This window comes from Heterocephalus glaber, unplaced genomic scaffold (genome assembly GCF_053883595.1).
Source record: "Heterocephalus glaber isolate CG9 unplaced genomic scaffold, H.glaber_assembly_v1.0 deba00001509, whole genome shotgun sequence".
In the NCBI taxonomy this organism is placed as follows: domain Eukaryota; kingdom Metazoa; phylum Chordata; class Mammalia; order Rodentia; family Bathyergidae; genus Heterocephalus; species Heterocephalus glaber.
In genome coordinates, this window is record NW_028258325.1 from 51,676,833 (window position 1) to 51,698,705 (window position 21,873).

The following is a 21,873-nucleotide window of genomic DNA, read 5'->3' on the forward strand; positions in this document are numbered from 1 at the left end:
AACAAATAGGCAGTATATTTAAGGATGGGTAAATTCTCCCTAGTATTGCTGATAATGGAAGGCCTCTTGGAGCAAATGACAATTAAGCTTAAAACTGGAATGAAGTTACAATCGAAAATCTCATCTTCAGAAATCTGCATTGGCCATTGGTGGTAAAGTTGCACATCTTTTCATGAGTCATTCCTCCTGAGTCCTCTCTCTCTCTCTCTCTCTCTCTCTCTCTCTGACAGAACTGGGGATTGCACCCAGGGCCTTCACATTGAGCTATTTATTTATTTACTTATTTATTTTTGAGACAAGTTCTTGCTAAATTGCTCAATTGCCCAAACTGTGCTTAAATTAGGGTCTGTCCTGCCTCAGCTTTCCAGGGTGTAGGGATTATAAACATTTGTCCACACATTTTGCTTTTTTCCTGTGAAAAAAGAAAGGAAACTAAGTGTTCTGAAAAAGAAAGGAATATTACTTACCTTACAGCTTGAACTTTGTGGCTCACCCAGGAAATAAGTATGATTGATGTGTTTCTCACAATTGACACTTTTGTGCATTTCTGCTAAAGAATTTTAGAATATTTCACAAGTACATTCTATTGGAATAATGCCAAAAGTTTTCATTGTCCCTTCCCAATGTTTTCCACAATCTTACACCAAGCAAATAAATTCTCCCTTTAAAAAATACATAAATTGTGAATAAAAAGTATCCTTAACAAACATACCGCAGTTACATGCTATGAGTAAAATTAGTTGTGTTGGTGAAGCTCAGTTATGTCAATCTGATTGCTAGGATCTACTTAAGGGATTAGTAAGGCATACTTCTGGCTATATCTGAGTGGACTGTGGTAGCCTGACCTTGGGGATTTTATACAGTGCCTGTCTCCTTCCTCTCTGGCACTGTTCCTTTGATTTGATTCCCTGACACCACGAACTGAACATCTTTTCTCTGCTGCACCTTTTACCACTTTTTTGCCTTCAACTACCATGAACTGAATCCCCTGAAACCATAAGCTAAATTAAACCTCTCCACCTTTAATTGTGGGTGTTCAGTGTTGTGTCCCAGCAATGGAAAAGCTGACTAATACATTCGTCAGTTGGATTTGCGTAAGGTCTGAATTTAATGATATGAGTTCCAGTAATGTTGTATAATGTTAGGATGTATCCAGAAGACAGCATTATAGAACATTTAGAAAGCTTAAATAATTTAGAGTAATTAGAAACCTATTAACTGTGTTTTCAGTAGCAGAAAAAGGCATCAGTTTGTTCCTATTTCTACTCTTATTCCTTAACATCTTTTCAAACCACTACTCCTCTTCCTCAAAGTTTCAGGTAATATAGTATTGTAAGAGCTCAGATTTTGAAGATTGCATTGCAGAAGAGCTATTCCCTCTAAATCTCAGTGAGCTGTGGCTATTTAACAATTATCAGATGGCCTATGTGCTTACTAAAGGAAGGCACCTTTTCTTTCCCCACTGAACTGTGATATCAAATGACAGTAAAAATAAAATTACATATTGAGGACCTATATGAGCCAGGCAAGCTTTTTGAGTTTATCATAATTGTATTCCTAATTTACAGATGAGGTACAAAAAGTTAAGCAACGCACCACCCAATGCCTCACAGATAGTATGAGCAGAATCCAGCACAAATTCAGTGGATGTGGTCCCAGACCCTACACTTTGATTTAATACTGCAGATGATGCTCTGAGTCTCTGGGTTAGCACATCCTTGATTTTTATATGTTGAACTATCCTTGCACCCTGGAATAAATTGCACTTGGTTATGGTGTATGAGTTTTTAATGTGCTGTTGGCTTAGGCTTTCTTGTGTTTGGTTGAGGAATTATGAATCTGTATTCATCATGGATATGGCTTGTAGTTTTCTGATGGCATCTTTGTATGGCTTTTGTATCATAGTAGTAAGGTGGGCCTTGTGAAATGTGTTTGAAGGTGGACTCTCCTCTTCAGCATTCTGAGAGAGTTTGAGAAGGACTGGTGTTAATTCTCCTTGAAAGTTTGGTTCAATTCACCAGTGAAGCCATCTGGCCCAAGGCTTGTCTGTGCTGGAAAGTTGTTGGTGGCTGATGCAGACTCCATGCTAGTCTATTCAGACTCTCTTTAATTCCCCTTTTTGTTTTGGAACCAGTTATTTAAAATTTTGTTGGATAACAGTGTTGGAGTTCACCATATTGTTTAGTGTTCTTTTTTTTTTTTCCTCTCATTTTGCAGTTTTTAAATTAGTATTTTTAAAAAGGGCAGAAAAGAAATATTGCATTATCCTCAATAAATGTTCTCTGATGTAAGATTTAAGTTAATCAATGTGAAGTTATTTAGTAATTAAAATTATTAGCTGCTCCATTTCAAAGCGGCTGTATAATTTCTGTTGGATGTGGGATTGTCAAAGCATTTGTAATGAGTTCAGCGGATCACCTATCCACAAAAGAATACCTCTTCACACTCAAGAGTTGATGTTTTCTGTTTGGGTTTAGAAACTACCACAACTTTTTGTTTATTTGTTTGTTTGTTTCCTATCTGGCACCTCTTTTTCAGCATATCCTGTTGGCATTACCCCTATAGAGAACTTCCTAGAAACTAGTTAATTTTGTTGGGATCGGAAATACTTTTGTCTGGCTACTAGGTCATGCTTTAAACCCAGAACAAATGTCAGGACTAGCTAGGCACATTATGTGAAAGCATCCGGTCTTTAAATTCATGACAATTTTTTTTTGTTTTACTGTGTATGTGTTTAATGATACAAAGTATGCAAGTGATGACTTGGACTATTTTACTCAAAAGTCCAGAAATGTTGATTTTTTGGCCAGAATTTGGAATAGCTGGGAAAATATCAAGAAAAACAAGTTTTATCAAAGGCAAATTAGTTTTTGAAGCTGGTGTTAATTGGCAGCCAAGGTGTTTCATTATGAAGCTGAATTTTTAACAGTTGTTACTTGGTTACTATGAAAACACCAGCCAGAGGAAAACACTGCAGTGTAAAGGACATACCTCCCGTCTCTCCAGTCCCTCTGCCAACGTGTCAATAATGTGAGCCCTGTTTTAAAACACTTATATGCTGCTTAGAAACAGTATCTGTGTTGGCTGTTTATTTTTGGATTAGAGGCATATTTTATAATGAATGGGTTCAGGGATGATCACTTTCAAACTGCAGGTGCTGTATTTTTCTGTTTTGCAAACTTCGATGTTTGAATGATGCTCAAGACCTTGTTGGGAGAACTGTTTTTTCTTTGTAACCTACTGCATAAAGCAAACCACAGGAAATACATAAGTTGTAACTGGAGAGATGATTCTTTTGGATAAAGCAATGAGAAATGTGCTGTTTTGTCTCTGTGTGTGAATGTACCTACTGCTGATTCTTTTTTTAAAGAAAAAGCACCAGAGGGCCCTGGGCAGTGAATTCCAACTGTTTATTCCCTTTCCTAGTAGTAAACAGCATGAAGGAGGCTTCTCTCCACATATAACATGTCCAAAGCCCCTGGGAGTATGTATCCTTTGATACTTTCTCCAGTCTGATATTTTAGCTGCTGGCTTAGGAAAAAAAAAAAAAGAAGAGAGAATAAGGAAAAATTGTCTGCACAGTGACTCCTCAATCTGTAGGCAACAGATTCTTCTGTTGCCTGTCCATAGTTATCATTTTAATCCCTGTCGAGATCAGCATTCCATTTTATGGTGATGTATAGGGAAAAAAATCATTTTTGGTGGGTTGTGTGCCAAAACTGTTGGTTTAAATTAGTTGTCAAGGGCTCCCAAGTCAAATAATTTAATTATGTGATCATAGTCTTATTGAAGCCTGCACTATTGATTCTAAGAAGCAAGCATGGCTCAATTTGTTGTTTTTCAAAACCAAAAACAAGTTTTCCTCTGCCCTTGCAAAGTCTCAGTCAGGGCTTCATGGGAAAATAATGAATGCTTCTGCTGCAGCATGTCACAGGGGAGGCTGGGACAATAGCAAACTCATGCGCACCGCTAATCCTTGCTTGCTGGGCAACATGTACCCCTGGATTTCTGACAGCCTTGTGGTTCACTAGAGACCTCTGTCATTCTGTTCATCCTCTTGTAGGCAATGATCGAGACAGTTAACAACCTCCTTCAGCCACAAGCTTTGAATGCGTGGAGAGACCTGACTACAAGCGATCAACTCCGAGCAGCCACCATGTTACTTGACACTGTGGAGGAGAGTGCTTTTGTGCTGGCTGATAACCTTTTGAAGACTGACATTGTCAGGGAGAACACAGACAATATTCGTAAGTGGCCCTTGTTACACAGAAGGTCCAGAAACCCTTGTATAGCAGAAGAGGGAAAAGAAAAAAAGTACATCTAGAGCACCAGCTATGAGTGCTCCATTGACATGAATTATATCCATATTTCAATGGATATAATTTATTCATTTTTCTAAATTAAGCACCCATCACCTTTCAGCCTACCAAGGTCAAAAGCACATACATTAAACTTGTTAGGACATTACAGTTTTCGACATATTACCCTGAGATCATTTATTTATTTTTAGAATTTTTATGTATGAATATATCATTTGTACTACGTAGTATTTTGTCCTCCTAATACAGGGCTTATAAGTCATTTCAGATCTATGTTTGAATTATACAGTATAAATAATTAAATCACTTGAGTGAAAAGGACAAAACAATGATAATTTTGTTACTTTGCTTATAAAGGGTATAAATTCATTTTATTATGGTGTATCGTATAGCTGACAATTTTATTTCAGAGATTTGATAAAACCATTTCACATTTTATTTGATTTAACAATAGATCAATATTGCTATGATAATACAGCTCAGATTATAAAAGGAATTTTACACAACTCATAAAATAGAAATAATATTTTGAATGGTAACCTAATGTCAATGGTACAAGGATGTGGGCTTGAGTTTCAAATTTTTGACTTTATTATTAATATATTTGTATTATTTACATGTTTTTATAGGTTTTCTGCTTTATTTTGAAAAAATTAAAATAGTACAATATATTGTCTTAAAAACTGAACAACTTTAGTATGACAAATAGTATGAGAACACCAGTGTTTTGATTTTAGAACTCTTTTAGTGATTTAGGAAATTATCATAACTTCAACATGTTCAGCGAGCATTGACAGTTCTCTCTTGTTAACAGAATTAGAAGTTGCGAGGCTAAGCACAGATGGAAACTTAGAAGACCTAAAATTTCCAGAAAACATAGCCCATGGAAGCACAATACAGCTTTCTGCAAATACTTTAAAGCAAAATGGCCGCAATGGTAAGTTATTTTTTGCTTGATAGTATTGAACTTGCATGGGTTCATTGATTCTTTTTTTTTATTTTATGTAAAGATAAAACAAAGTTTCATAATGCAATAATAAGAGAATAGCAATAGTTAATACACTGTGTATCATTATCTTCAAAGTAGTTACTCAAAGTATATAACAACTCTTGAAGACATAGGCATAGGCAACGACTTTTTGAACAGAACCCCAGTGGCACAAGAAGTAGTACCAAGAAGCAACAGATGGAATCATATAAAATTAAAAAGCTTCTGCCCAGCAAAGAAAACAACTGATGTAATGAAGAGACAACCTATAGAACAGCAAAATATTTCTGCCAGCTATTCCTAGGACAGGGGACTAAAATTAAGAACATATAAAGAATTCAAAGAAATTAGACCCCTCCAAAATAAAAGACCCAATCAAAATGGGCAACTGAAATGAATGGATGCTTCTCAGAAGAAGTACAAATGGCCAATAAATCCATGGAAAAGGGTTTATTGATTCTTAGCTTTGGCATTTTAGATCCACTGTGTAAGAGATCTTTCTTTCCTCCTCTTTATAATATTCTCTTTCTCTACTTCTTATTCTTATCTACAGTGATGTTTATCCCATAAAATTTTCTATTAGATTTGAAAATTATTCCATTACTTTTCAGTTTTCAGAAATTTGAATATGTGGAAAATTATGAATACCAAAACTCAGATGATCTGACTTTTTGCCTTGAAAAGAGTAGCTCTCACTGAGTTTGCAGTTTTATAAAAATTTTAAAGGAAGTTTTACTTCTAATTTTTTTTTCGTTTTTTTTTTTTAACTTCTAATTTTTAAAATACATTTTTTATTTCCACATTTTTGAGAGTGTTTCTATACTTTTTCTTTGAAAGACATACTGAAAATTTGGAACTGGTGTATGTAGGTCAGCTCAGCTTACTATTGGACTGAATTCACTAAGAAAACTTAAAATTCAATAAATGAGTGATCTCATGAAGTATGCCCTAAGTTTCACAAATCTCAAAATTTTAAATCATATTTTTGCCAAGTCAGTACCAACCTTCTAGAAGATAGAAAAATGACCTCAAGTTGAAGCAACCATCTCAAGATATATGTTTTATATTGCATTGTGTGTAGTTTTAAAAAGAAGAGGCTGTTAAATGTTAAGAAAATTTATATTTTTGTCATTAGAGTAAAATGCTTTATAAGTTGTAAAATTCTTATAAGACTGAAATTATGAATCATTATTCTGTTAATTGGACTAAAATAATTTTTGAGGCAGCAATAAGATTATACATGGCAAAATCACATTCCTGAGTTAGCTTCTTAATTGGGTTCTCTGCTTCTGCTGTTGCTTCTGCCCTCTAAAAATATTTCCAGTTGAGAGAAGATCCTTCCTAAAATAAATTTGACCAGCTCTCCCCTAGTTAAGGAATCCTGTGCCCCACCGAGTCCCAACCCTGCTCCCTGGTCTCCTCCTTCCTGCCACTCTAGCCTCCACTCCCGCTGTCTTCAGCATGTTCTCCATGATCCAAGCAAATCAGCCTTAATTCTGTTCCTGGCCCACACTGTAAGTTCCTGTATGTTCCTAGACAGTATTTTTTTTGCTTTCTTCTTGAAATACATTTTTCATATTTCTTTGCACATTGACCTCCCCATCATTCACTTCTTAAAATAAATCTGCCCTCCATAGAGAAAGTCTTTATCTCCCTTAACGTGGACTTCTCCTTCCCAGTCAGTCTTTCCCCATTAGCCATGCTCATGCCAATGCTTATTCATAATATTTATTTATTTTCCATTACAGGAAATTGTATTATTCATCTTCCTCTTTATAGTCTGACTTTCCCTCTAGGCAATAAACTCCATGAGAGCCGGGACCTTTTTGATTCTTGTTACTGATGTAGTTCTAGTGCTTGAAACAGTGCCTGGCACATGCGTGAGCACATATCTGAGGATGTACTGGATACATTTGTGAACTGTCAAACACAAAGCTAATGAGGATTGACATAAGTGTGTTTTCATCGTAACGTGTGCTCATTCCTTTTATTATTCACTACATTATTGTATAAGTTATTTTCTTTTTACATCACACAAGTATAAATTTTGGAGTGAGGAAACTGAAACAATTATATGTGACTAAATGCATTGGTAAAGCAAGGTAAGATGGAAAAATAGCACTCAAAAGTAAAAATTTGTATGAGTTATTCCCAATTAAAATAAAAGTTGATAATATGAACAAGAAAAATACATGGATATTTCTAAGTTTAGCTTTCCAAAAATCAGTGTTTTTATACTAAATCTAGAGGGGAAGGATTCTTTGTTGCAATAGATAGGAAGCATTCATGAATTAACATTCCTTGGTCTGTTACCTTTATATATCTATGTTAACAGATATGGATTAGGTCAGTGTACCTTCTTCCTTTGTGTAGCCTTCATCATAATCTTTTCACTGGATTACTGAAAGCATAATAGATTCTATAATACATCAGGTCCAGAAGACAGTGGAGCACGGAGGCTGTCAACAGCCTGTCCCACAGCACAGAATCTTCTATGAGATATTCTTGCAGCCACAGTGAAGTCTGGTGCAGTAACCGCACTGCTGCTGCTGCTATTTCTGCTCCACTTCCTGCTTCACGTGTCACTAACTCCTCATCCAAAGTCTGAGGCCACTGCACCTGACTGGATGAGTCTAGTTGCGGTGCCCAGAGAACCTCTTTGCAAGGGTAGCTGGGAAAACAAATATAAATGTATTGTGTGTTTCTGAATCCCTAACATGGGAGCACAGTTTATATGTTAAACAGCCACTCCTCTTCAAAAATGTTGTCTCTCTTCTCACTTGGCCCTAAGATCCAGAGATGAGAAGTGTGATTCCCTCATTTTAGCAACCATGGCAATAGAACAATGTCTTTCTTGGTGAACTGACGTGACTTTATACTGACAGTTAGATGTAGGGCTTGCCTTTTTCTAAAGAAAACAGATGATATGGGAAGAGCTATGGTAAAAGGAGGTCATACACTAAAATATGCACATGTATTTACCTTGAGAAATTTTACAGTTGTACAAACCTCTCTAATATCACATAAAACAAAATAAAACTCTTCTGTTATCTAGAAAACTCCCTGGTGTCTCTTACCATTCTTATCCCCACTCCCAGCTTTTTACCACATGAAATGTTCTTCTCATTACTATTGCTGTAGACAATAGTGTCCTGTTGCTAGACTTCATGTAGCTGGCATAACACAGAATATAGTTTCTTTTGTCTGGATTCTATAACTCAGCAAAATATTTTTGAGACTCTGTCTGGAAGTATCATTGGCCAATAGTTTGTTGATGCACAGTATATTCTATAATATTAACATGTTTTACTTTATTCTCCCATTTCCAATTTTGAGATGTCAGGAATACAGATGCAATAAATATTTTATGAGCTTTTTTCTTTTGTAATGTATATTTTTACTTACCTAAGAAGGGTGAAATGTGTTTAAATTTACAAGAGACTGACAAATATTTCTCCAGATATGTAGTTGAAACCATTTTACACTCCCCCCAGCAGTGTACAGGAATTCCGGTTGCTCCTCATTCCTGTCACCATTGTTGTGGTCATTCTTTCTGATTTGAGAGATTCTGGTTGTTATAAAATACTATCTCAATGTGGTCTTTATTTTCATTTCCCTAATTACTGATGAAGCTGATAATTTTTCTAGTGTTCACTGATCTTTTGTTTCTCTTTTTTCCTAAAAATGTATGTGTGTTTTATCATTTTAAAATGTTATCTATTTTATTATTGACTAACAGACACAGTTTTTATATTTATGAATCCTATGTTTTTCCTACTTTGTGGTTTAAGTTCTTAATGTATTTTGATGAATTCAAGTATTTGATTTTGATAAAATTCAGTTGACCGTCTTATGCTTAGTGTTTTTTGAGTTCTATACATGTCGTTTTTCCTTCCTCAAAGAACAAAGATATAATTCTGTATGTTGCTCTGTAATGTTTACGCTTCTGGTTTTTGTGTTTAGTCTGTGATGCATCTTGAATTCAGTTTTGAGTATAGAATTAGGTAAAGATGGAGGTTCATTTATTTTTAAGCACTGATATGTAGTTATTTCAGCAGAAGTTGACTTTGCACTTTGGTGCCAAATAAATGCTTGATGTTGTGTGTGCATATTGTACAGATTTAATTACCATCTAGTTAGAACTAAGTTAAATAAAGTGTACAAAAGAATCAGTATTTTCCACCTAATAATTTGCACTTGCATTCATTTTAGGTGAGATCAGAGTGGCCTTTGTTCTATATAACAACTTGGGCCCTTATCTGTCCACGGAGAATGCCAGTATGAAGTTGGGAACAGAAGCTATGTCCACAAATCATTCTGTTATTGTCAATTCACCTGTGATAACGGCATCAATAAACAAAGAATTCAGTAATAAGGTTTACTTGGCTGATCCTGTGGTCTTTACTGTTAAACATATCAAGGTAAGAAAATGGCACATTTAATTTAGTTGTTTACATTACCCACATTCAATATAACATGAATATTAGATGTATTAGTTTTATTTTAATACTATTTCTATTATTGTCATACAGCAATTCATTACCTGTAAAATGTAGTAGTAATTTTTTTCAGAAAAAACTAAATTATAGCTGCTCTTGCCAGAGAAGTAAACAAAGCAAAAATGAATATGGAGATTATAGACATGTTAATTTTCTCTGATATAGGAATCTTTTAACTATCTCTATATATTACATAACATTATATTGTATACCTTAAACATGTACACTGTAATTTATCTTTAGAAAAGAGCTAGCAAAATATTAAATGGAATTGGACAGGGTCTCATAAATGATAATACAAGTACTTATGTCTTTTGCAAAAATTTATTTTTGAGTAAATATCAAAATTGATTGCAATTTTAAATTCAACAAAGATTTCTTAAAGTTAACTTCAGACCTTCAGTTGATTTCAGAAGTTGTTTCCCACAGTTAACTTCTTTGCTCTGAAATGTATAGTGGCTGATGATTCTAAAACATTGATACTAATATCCTTCAATATTAATAATTTAAAAACAGTGAACACTCTTTTAGTCAAATGGAGAATATAGCCTATCAGTTTTCTTAGAATTAATGAGGCCCATTTAATATGAAAACACTGTAGACAAAGGCACAGGAATTGCAGCAGAGAATGAGGCTGTGGGAATACCTTCTTAAGTTACATGTAAATGAAATGGTTTTTGCCTTTATTTTTTGTTTGTTTCCTTGTTTTCCCACTATAGCAGTCAGAGGAAAATTTCAACCCTAACTGTTCATTCTGGAGCTATTCCAAGCGCACCATGACAGGCTATTGGTCAACACAAGGCTGCCGGCTCCTGACAACAAACAAGACTCACACCACTTGCTCCTGTAACCATCTGACCAATTTTGCAGTCCTGATGGCACATGTGGAAGTTAAGGTAAGATATAGGGCAAAAAAACCCCAAACCTTTAGCTTATAATTAAGTCAGACTGTAAACAGTTGCAGCTACAAGGGCTGTCTCATTTCAGTATTTTTTGACTTTCATAGTAATTCTGTACAGGAACCATTAGGCATTCAAGACATATCCTTTTGGATATCCTTTTGGATCCTTTGGATGATTTGTAAAGTTGAAGTTTGCTTAATAAATTTCTGCTAATTTTCTGATTTTATTTTGTGTAAATGTCAGAAGATACTTTATAAACATGGTAAGATAAGACTCTAGGTCCAAAGGCCAGTGTGGTTGGAGCACAAAGCTGGGATTGTTAGTCAGAGTCCAAAGAGCTGCACATAAGATTAAATACACAGCTATCAAATTGTTTCTTTTTTTTGTGTTTAGTTCTTTTATTGGTACATTTTAGGTATACAATTCATTTACATTTATCATTGGGCATTTGCACCTGTACATGATGTATCATGGTTCTTATGTTTTTCCCCATTACCTGTGCACCCTTCACCCCTCCACCCTTCCCTATTTACATAGATTTCATTTCCATTTTTTTTTCTTTTCTCATACTTTTTCCTTTCCCTCTTTTCCTTTCCCCTTCCCCTCCCTTCACTCCTTCGTCTTTTGACCTTTTTTCCTATTTCAAATTATCAATTATTCATTTTAATCGTTTTAACTCTTATTTACATTATCAGTTTCTCACACTGGAGAAACTATTCGGTATTTACACATGTGTGTCCTATTTATTTCACTTAAGAGTATGGCCTCAATATGCATCCATTTAGCTATAAATGACTCTAGTTTTTTGTTCTTTATAGCTGAGTAGTACTCCATTTTATTAAAAAAACCCCACAGTTTCTTTATCCAGTTTCCAGTTGATGGGCACTTGGGTGCGTCCAAGCTTTAGCTATTACAAACTGTGCCGCTATGAACATGGATGCACATATATCACTGTGATATGATTCTTTTAATTCTTTTGGGAAGAAACCCAGCACGGGAATAGCTGGGTCAAATGGGGACCTGCGGTCCTAGTTCTTTGAGGTATCTCCATACTGATTTCCACAGTGGTTACACTAGTCTGCACTCCCACCAACAATGGAGAAGGGCTCCTTTCTCCCCACGACCCGCCAGAATATGTTATTGGTTGATTTCTTGATAGCAGCCATTCTTTCTGGGGTGAATCTCATGGTTGTTTTCATCTGCATCTCTTGAATGATGAATGATGTTGAACATTTTTTTCATGTATTTTGTTTGCTGCTTTAACTTCCTTGTCTGAGAAATGTCTGTTCATTTCAGATGCCCATTTTTGAATTGGGTCTTTGAATTTGGGGGATCTGATTTTTTTCAGTTCTTTATATATTCTGGATAGTAGTCCTTTGTCTGAGGTACAGCTGCTAAAAAATTTTTCCCATATTGCAGGTTGTCTGTTAGCTCTGTTGGTGGTTTCTTTTGCAGTGCAGAAGCTTTGTAATAAGATGAGATCCCAGTTGTTGATTCTTTCTGCTAGTTCCCGTGCTGCTGAGGTTTTGTTCATGAAGTCTTTTCCTATCCCAATGTCTTCAAGAGTTCTACCTAACTTATCTTCCAGCAAGTTTAGTGTTTCTGTCTTAATATTTATACCTTTAATCCACTTTGATCTTAGTTTAGTGCATGGTGATCGGTATGGGTGTAGTTTTAATCTTTGGCAAGTTGAAATCCAGTTTTTCCAACACTATTTATTAAATAGGCTATCTTTCCTCCAATGATGGTGATTGGCTCCTTTGTCAAAGATGAGGTGGCTGAGCATATCTGGAGTTGTTTCTGCATCTTCTAATCTGTTCCACTGGTCCTCAGGTCTGTGCCTTTGCCAGTACCATGCTGATTTTATCACAGTAGCTATTTAGTATAGTTTCAAGTTGGGGATTGTGATTCCCCCAGCCATGTCTCTGTTGCTTAGAATTGCTTTAGCTATTCTAGGTCTCTTCTGGTTCCAAATGAATTTTTGGATTGTTTTCTCTAGTTCTGTGAAGTATATTGTTGGAATTTCAATTGGCATTGCATTGAATCTATATAGTAGTTTTGGAAGTATGGCCATTTTCACTATATTGGTTCTTCCTACCCTGTAGCAAGGGATGTCTTTCCATTTTCTTGTATCCTCTTTGATCTCTTTTTTCAGAGTGCTGTAGTTTTCAGTGTAGAGGTGTTTTGCTTCCTTTGTTAGATTGATTCCTAGATATTTCTTTTTTTTTAATGCTATTGTAAAAGGAATTGTTTCCCTAATTTCTCTCTCAGTGAGTCTGTTATTTGTGTACAAGAAGGCTATTGTTTTTTGAGTGTTGACCTTGTATCCAGCTACTCTACTGAATCTGTCAATTAAGTCTAGAAGTCTTCTGGCAGAATTTTTTGGGTCTTCTATGTAAAGTATATCATCATCAAATAATGACAGTTTAACTTCTTCTTTTCCTATATTTATTCCTTTTATTTCTTTCTCTTTTCTAATTGCTGTGGGTAATGTTTCCAGAACTGTATTGAACAGGAGTGGTGATAGCGGCATCCTTGTCTTGTTCCTGATTTTAGCATGAAAGTTTTCAGTTTTTGACCATTTAGTATGATGTTGGCTGTTGGTTTTTCATAGATAGCCTTAATCAGGTTAAGGTAAAGACCTTCTATTCCAATTTTGTGTAGGGTTTTTATCATGAATGGGTGCTGGATTTTGTCGAATGCTTTTTCTGCATCTATTGAAATGATCTTATGGTTTTTGTCTTCGGCTCTGTTAACATAGTGTATTACAGTTATTGACTTACGAATGTTGAACCATCCTTGCATCCCTGGGATAAATCCGACTTGGTCAGGGTGTATGACCTGCTTGATGACCCTCTGTATTCTGTTTGCCAGTATCTTGTTGAGGATTTTTGCATCTATGTTCATTAGGGAGATTAGCCTGTAGTTCTCTTTTTGGGTTGGGTCTTTACCTGGTTTTGGAATCAAAGTAACACTTGCATCCAGGAATGAATTTGAAAGTATTGCTTCCCTTTCAATTTCCTTGATGAGTTTAAAATGTAATGGCATTAATTCTTCTTTAAATGTCTTGTAAAATTCAGCAGTGAAGCCATCCGGACCTGGGCTTTTCTTTGTTGGTAAATTTTTTCTTACATTTTCAATTTCTCTCATTGTAATTGGGGTGTTTAGAATTTCTATATCTTCTTCATTTAACTTTGGCAATTCGTATGTAACTAAGAATCTGCCATTTCTTCTGTGTTTTCCATTTTATTGAAGTAGAGGTTCTCGAAGTAGGTATTGATGATCCTCTGGATTTGCATTGGATCTGTTGTGACTTAACCTTTTTCATTATTAATTGGATGTATTTGTGCCTTTTCTTTCCTTTTTTTGATAAGATTGGCTAAAAGTTTATTGATTGTATTTATTCTTTCAAGAAACCAACTCTTTGATTCATTGAGTTTTTGTATTGTTCTCTTAGTCTCCATTGCATTAATTTCTGCTCTGATCTTTACAATTTCCCCTCTTGTACAAGCTTTGGATTCATTATGCTCTTCTTTTTCTAGGAGCTTGAGGTTCTGCATTAGGTTATTTATCTGAGTTTTCTCTGTTTTCCTAATACGGGCATTCACTGCTATGAATTTCCCGCATAGAACTGCTTTCATTGTGTCCCATAGATTCCTGTATGTTGTACTGGCATTTTCATTTACTTGTAGAAACTGTTTAACTTCTTCTTTAATTACTTCTGTGACCCATTGGTTGTTCAAGAAGGTGTTATTCAGTTTCCATGTGTTTGTTGTGGTTCTGTAGTTTTGTTATGTTATTGATCTCCAATTTTATTGCACTATAGTCTGATAATATACAGGGGGTAACTTCTATTCTTTTACATTTATTTAGACATGTCCTATGAGTTAGCATGTGGTCTATTCTGGAAAATGACCCATGTGCAGCTGAAAAGAACATGTATTCCAGTTTTGTGGGGTGTAACACTCTGTAAACATCTATTAAGTCCATTTATTCAATAGCTTGGTTCAGTTCTGGAATTTCCTTGTTAACTTTTTGTAGAGATGATCTGTCTGTTTGTGATAGTGGGGTATTGAGGTCACCCACTACAATTGTGTTAGTGTTTATTTGGTTTTTCATGTCTATTAATATTTGTTTTGTATAGTTGGGGGCATTTGTATTTGGTGCATATATATTTAGGATTGTCATCTCTTCCTCTTGGATTGTTCCCTTCACAAGGATGTAGTGACTGACCATCTTTGTCTCTCTTAATTAGTTTTGGTTTGAAATCTGCTTTGTCTGCAAATAAGATTGCTCCCCCAGCTTTCTTCTGGGTTCCTGTGGCATGGAGAATTGTTTTCCATCCTTTTACTTTCAATCTATGAGTTTCTTTTTGCGTTAGGTGTGTTTCTTGTATACAGCATATTGTTGCATTTTCCTTTTTAATCCATTCTGCCAGTCTGTTTCTTTTGATTGGTGAATTGAGGTCATTAACATTGAGGGTTATAATTGATAGATATTGATTTATCCTTGTCATGATGTTTTACTTTTGTTGGCTCTGTTATTTCTTATTTTTCCCCCCTTTCGCTTTAGTGTCTTACCTTGCCTGGTGGCTTCCCTCTGTTGGGCTTCATTGAGTTGTGTCCTTCATTGCTTTTTTCTAGGATGTTGTTTAGAATTGCTTGTAGTGCTGGTTTGGTGTTCATGAAATTTCTCAGGTGTTCTTCATTGTGGAAGTATCTAATTTCCCCATCGATTTTGAAAGATAATTTTGCAGGATACAGCAGTCTAGGTTGGAAGTTATTTTCTTTTAGGGCTTGAAATACTTCACTCCAGGCTCTCCTTGATTTGAGGGTCTGTGTTGAGAAGTCTGCTGTGATTCTGATCAAATTTCCTTTGTAGGTGATTTGTTTCTTTCCTCTTAACTGCTTGTAGGATTTTGTTTTTCTGTTGGGTTTCTGGGATCTTGACTATTATATGTCTAGATGTAGATATTTTTTGATCATGGCTAGTTGGAGATCTATATGCCTCACTTATCTGTATGTCCAATTCTCTACCTCTGTCTGGGAAGTTTTCCACTGTTACTTCTGTGAACAGTTTTTTTAGGTCAGTTGTGCTTTCTCCTATTTTTTCATGGACTCAAATTGATTCTTAAGAAAGGAACTAATAAGCACAGTACACAGAGTATAGTAACACAGAGGGGTTGGCAAACTCTTAACAGAGGGCAATGAGTTCTGCTTATTTAAGAAGACACTATACTAAAGAAAAATCCAGGTGATAACATAGTTTCCCCAGTGAGACACATGACTGACCTAGCTGGCAGTCTTTTCCCAGTGTTACTGGCCCGCATATATAGCGAGGATTGAGAGATGGAGACCTTGGGTTTGCAATGTGAGAGACAGCTGGCAGGGCTTTAGGGTATCAACCCAACCAGGACAACTGTGAAGGTTAGGGGTGTGGTGCAATCCAAACCTAGGAGTCCTAAGCCAGAAAACTCAGACAAAAGCACTAACAAAGGAGGTAAGACTGATGCTGAGATACTCAGTGTAAGGAAACACGCCATGTTGGAAACTTCAGCTTTTGTTCTAAGCAATTCAGGAATCACTGAAAGTGATGATATCTTGCTTCCCTCCTCACAATAGGTCAGGAACTGGGGCTGACTCAGGTCCACATGTTGAGTCCAGCCAATAATTGTAGCTGGTGAAAAACTAGATTGTAGCATTAAAAAATACTGCTTTTTAAGCTTTAAAACAAGATGTCCAATCCAAAGAATACATTTTCCTAAAAATTTTAAAACTTACAAACTAAATGAATTAATTATAAGTAAAATCTTAAAATACAGTCTCCTACAGTTTCCTTAAAATACTTTTGTAATTTAACTTACATATTATTTAAGATTATCTTAAAATTATTACTCTTATATAATCAATAAAAATTATTTGTCTTTAGAGCTACTACTATTACTTTTCTTTGGTGAGGTAAAATGCTCATAGCATCAACATTTTATGCAAAATTCAAAGGTTCATTTTCATAGCATTTTGTATTATAATACCTCCATCAAGATTATTTGATACATATATGTATATATATATGTATATATATGTATGTACATATATATATACATATATATATAGCATTGTAGAAAGAAAATGAGTACTACAACCTTCACTTGGCTCTGGCAAAAACTGAACATTCTTTCATAAAATTAACTAAAATTTTTGTTATATATGTTAATATTATTTAGCTGTTCAACATTAGTAATTGGCAGATAGTATTTTCAAGGCAATTATCTTTACAGGCATAATGAAATGCAAAATAACACATAATTTTAACCTTACTGTTCTGTTCAGCACTTATTTGTTAGTATGTAATGCTGTAATAATAAAGGATGCTGCCTTTAAGAGTTTTACAGTTTTTTAAAGATAAGACAGAAATAAATAATTAGATTGTAATAAGGTAATGATAAGGACAAAATTTACTATGAAGTTCACAGCATACTGTGTGAAAATTGAATAAAGTCAGGAAAATTTCTTAGAGATGATTCATGAGATGTAAATAAAGAGATTAATGAATTAGGTGAGAAAGTTGTGAGGAACACATCCAGAGATAATAGGAGCAAAACGCCAAAGATGTTATGTATCATGGTGTGTTGTGTGTGATGTGAAGAGTATTAGAGGACTGCACTGTATGAACAACATGACTGCTTAGCAGTTGGAGATGAGCTGGGGAATGCCACAGGCCAGGGACCATGGAGGGCCTCATACAGAAATTCAGATGGGCTTCACATCTGTAGACCCAGGACAGCAGCCAGAATGAGTGCTCACATATCACAGGTCACATATGTCTAAATATGTGCTAGTAAGAAGTAAAGCTGACAGAAATGATAAAAAAGCCTGACCTAAGAAAACTGAACTTTCTGATGACTGAGAGGATTCATATCTGATTTTAGAAATATCAGAACTGAAGATGTAGCTCAGCACTATGGAGAGTTTGGCTAGATGTGTACGTTGCCAGGTTCAGTCCCCAGCTCACTGCCCCCCACCCCTGCCAATGTGTACACTGAATTTAGAATTCACGAAGTCCCCAGATTTCTGCACCTAAACATGTCAGTGTGGGACAAGCCTATACCTGACTCTGTCACTGGTATACTGTGCTTCCTCAGAACTCTGAAGCCCAGGTGAGGGTATTCCCTTTGCAAGGGCTCACAGTGTACCTATTAGTGAGTCCTTGCAGTTACTCTACAGGCAGTTAGAAATAATTGCTAGATTTCTAAAAAATATCACAGTGCTGGCTTTCTTTGCATTTTACATATTACTCCTGATACTACGTGGATGAATGTGAAAATGATTAGACTACCTGTATTGTGACAGTAATTTCAAAAGTCCTGGTAAAGGAAGTGTAGGGTCTAAACTTCAGCTGTCATGATGGAGATGAAGAGGATAGTTTATATTTCTCACGTACTTAGGAAGCAAAAAAAAAAAAACAAAAAACCTTAATTATGGAGATTGACAGATGAGTTAGCAAGAAGAAAATATATACTTGTGACTTCTTATCCCCTTGGTGTCAGGAAAAATAAAGGAAGTATTAGTGTTCAACACACTTAAAATGCTAAAAGTGCAACACAAGTTTTACCTACCTTATGTTGCCAATATAAATTGTTTGATCCAAAATTTTCTTTGACTAGAATTTAGCAATGGCCCTGTATCCTAGAGTGAGACTACACCCATACTCAGCAACATACAAGTAAAATTTCCTCAGCTGTATTAACACAGTTCAAATTTTGGTCTTCAAAAGGCTATTCTGTCAAAGCTTCACAAATTGATCTAGTTTAGCAAGATTGTCTGTACTCACAAGTGATAGATTTAAATCTAGAATGAGTTAGTCTGGCTGTGGGATTCCGCATTTCAGTCTAGGGAATAAACTCAGAAAATGAATCAAATTGAGGCAACAACAAAAATAAATATTTTTTTGCAGTTTGTTGCCTAACAACCTCTCCCCAGTCCATTATATAAGAATCATGACTGTGAGCGCTATTGTGTGTCAACAAGAGACAAAATAAACGAAAATCAATAATTTCTTTTATCTGCCAGTTACACAAGATGTGTGTCTTAGAGTTCTTATCTCACAATCTCTTGTGATTGCCTGAATCAGTCCAATTTTGATCCCACAGCTGGAGTTTGACACTTTAATGATCAAAGAAAAACAGAAAATAAGGAGACTGATCCTCAGTAAAACCTGAAAAGAAATATGCTAACCAGATTTACATGACATTAATGTCTAAACTAGAACACTAATTTATTCATGAACAATGGGAAATGTAGCAGCCAGTTGGAGTCGAGATTTCTGCGTGGTACCTGTTATTTTCTGAATACTAGAAAATCTATAAAGGGAAACAAAATTACCTTGGAAGAGTCTGTTTGATGAACTTGAAAAGAGAGCAAGAAGAGTTTGCTGAATAATTTTGCTGACTGCTAATGACACCAAACTGTGGTACCCTGTTGTGTCTGTCTTCTCTGCCAGTCTCTACTTGTGTCCTTAATCGCCCTTAACTATTGCTTACCTGTGTTGTCTCCACTGCTCGGTCGGCATTTCCTTTATCTTTTATCCACATTTTTTGAGCAGGTAAGGTATGCATCATAAAAATATTGACATGTTGCCTACACACAGTAGGCTCTTAATAAGTACCACTTCCTCCTTCCCTTTTGTGAGATATATTACTAGACTCCAGTGATTTTGGTAGAAACTTCTGGCCCTCAAGGTCTCACATTTTTGAAGAGGGTGGAATTAGGAAGAAGGGCAGAGAGGTGAAGCTGCTGTAGCTGTCATCATTTTGATAAATACTGAGTGTGATTTGGGGACAGAGGAAGATGGTCTGTCAGAGGCAGGAGTGCTCAGACAGGACTTATCAAAGAAGTTCTCCACTCTGAAACATGAGCAGGATGTACATAGGAAGGCCATGTGTGAGAAGTGGAGTTGGCCTTGTTCTTGCAACTCTTTCTCCACTGTGCCTGGGACCCCACCTCGTTTGTGTTTCGTTTCTTCGTTGCAGCTGGTCCTTCTTAGCTTCCTCTGCTGGTTTGGCCTCATCTCTGTGACTTCTTAATGTTACTTTGGCCCAGAATATAATTTTAAATATCTGAAGTTTTTTCCTAGTAGGGGATTTCGTGTAGTCATATGACTCTAAAATTCATTTTATGATTTCCAGATTTCTGTCTGTTTCTTAACCCTGGGCTCATAGATTTCACCACTGACTTGATATGACTGCAGATGCTTGTCAGTTTGCTTTTGTGATTGCATCCTAATAACACATTTTAAATAGAAATATAGTAAGTCAAAAATGGATTTAAGACATCTAACCTATCACAAAGACTGTTTTATAATAAAGTGTTGACTGTCTTAGGTAACATATTGAATGTTGGAGTGAAAATGAAAAACAAAATGGTTGTTTGGGCTCAGAAAGCACTGGGGGACATTTTTAGGTATGATGGTAATGAAAACTAACAAAATAGCCAAAGAATGCCAGAGGTACAGTACATGGTAGAGTATCAGGTGTTTACTCTCTTGATCATGTGGCTCAGTAAGAGCTACAACTTATTTCTGCTACTTAGTATTGCCAGAGAATAGTGTACCACAGGTTGCTAGCCTAAGGCCAAATTTAAAATTCAAAATACAGTGTCAATCAATTGCATTTTGCTTTCACACAGTCATAGTCAAAAAATTTTTAGGTAGAATTAATCATAAAATTTCAGGTCAGCTGGGAGGCTGAAGCCAGAGCATTGCAAGTTCAAGCTCACCCTCAGCAACTTAGCAACTTAGTGAGACTCTATCTCAAAATAAAAAAGTATTTTAAAAGGGGCTGCAGATGTAACATAGTACAAAGACCCTGTGTCCAATCTCCCATATCACAAAAAGAAAAAAACATGTAAGTCAAATGATCATAATTTGGGACCATGTATACTTAGATGTATCTAGTAAATGTTGCCATGCTAGAACTGTTTTTGGTATTCTTCAAACTGAGTCTTCTCTGTCTTAGTAAACGGCTGCTCTGTTCTCCAGTGTGCTCCAGCCCTAAACCAGGACACCTTTGTATCTCTACACTTATTCTGCATATTCAGTCCCATCAGAATATCCCACCAGATTCAAAATCCAACCTCTTCTCAGTATCTTCATCACCATCACCTAGGTTCAAGTCCCTGTCATCTGCCCACAAATTTGTTTTTGCTGTAGCCCCTTAAGTGGTCTCTCTGCTTCTCCCCATATCCCTGTTACATGTCTTCTCAGAATAGTTGCCAAAGGGATCCTTTAAAAACGTTGGTTAGATACTGTCACACTTCTGATCCATTCACAAAAAAGTGTTTCTGTAAACCATTTACACACAGGTTCGGTATTTCCTGTCTTTGGTTCAATCTGCAATGACTGCCTATCTCAGTAGGAGCCAACTCCAAAATCCTGGCCCCAGTAAGCATCTCGTGATCACTCCTCCTACTCCTCCTCTTGCTCCTTGAACTTGAGTTTTTCAACAAGCTGATTATCAGGTTAGACCTGAGTCTCACTCCTCCTATCCCCTGCAGGTAGCCACATGGCAGCTTCCTCAAGTCCTCCCAGTCTTTACAGTGTCACTGTCTCCATGAGGATTTTCCTGACCACCTATTTAAACATTTACATTACCCCATCTACACAAAGTAAGTGAGGAGTCAGGCAAACCAAGTTCCTCGCCTCAGGGAATTTATAGTTGATCAAGGGAGAGATTTGTTAAGACTATTGATGGAGATTATAGCTAGGTCAATTTATGCAGGTAAGAGAAGCAAGGGGTTGCCTCCAACAAATTAGCTCAGGGTTGCTCAGGAAATTAAATATGAACATTGAGGCATTTCCTTGTTTTCACTATTTTTTTTTTCTACAGAAGAGGGGATAGTGGACTAATGTAGATTTTGTTTTGTTTTGTTTTCTAAATGTTAAGTTTATTTATTTAAAATTGTTGACCTAGCACTAGAGATCTAAAATAAAACAACAGTTTTACGTCATCTAGTCCTTAACTGTCAAACAACAAGGAGAAAGAAACAATGTAAATATATTTTAAGTTAGATTTCCTGATCACCTGCTCCTCACTATGTTCTTCAAACTTTAAAGTATAAGAAAAACAGATAAAAATACATATCTAATGAATTCTTAATAAATTTACTGAA

At 35.9% G+C, this 21,873-nt stretch overlaps 1 protein-coding gene across 30 annotated transcripts in view; it reads left to right on the forward strand.

Moving 5' to 3' along the window:
* The window catches only part of Adgrl3 (adhesion G protein-coupled receptor L3), an 878,168-nt gene that overhangs the window by 715,809 nt on the left and 140,486 nt on the right, over positions 1–21,873 (forward strand). For all 30 annotated transcript variants that reach the window (XM_087187879.1, XM_004849675.4, XM_021262304.2 and 27 more), the window contains 4 exons: positions 4,064–4,247; positions 5,134–5,256; positions 9,520–9,728; positions 10,526–10,702. In XM_087187879.1, coding sequence (XP_087044005.1) covers positions 4,064–4,247; positions 5,134–5,256; positions 9,520–9,728; positions 10,526–10,702 — 693 coding nt within the window. The remainder of the gene's footprint in view (positions 1–4,063; positions 4,248–5,133; positions 5,257–9,519; positions 9,729–10,525; positions 10,703–21,873) is intronic.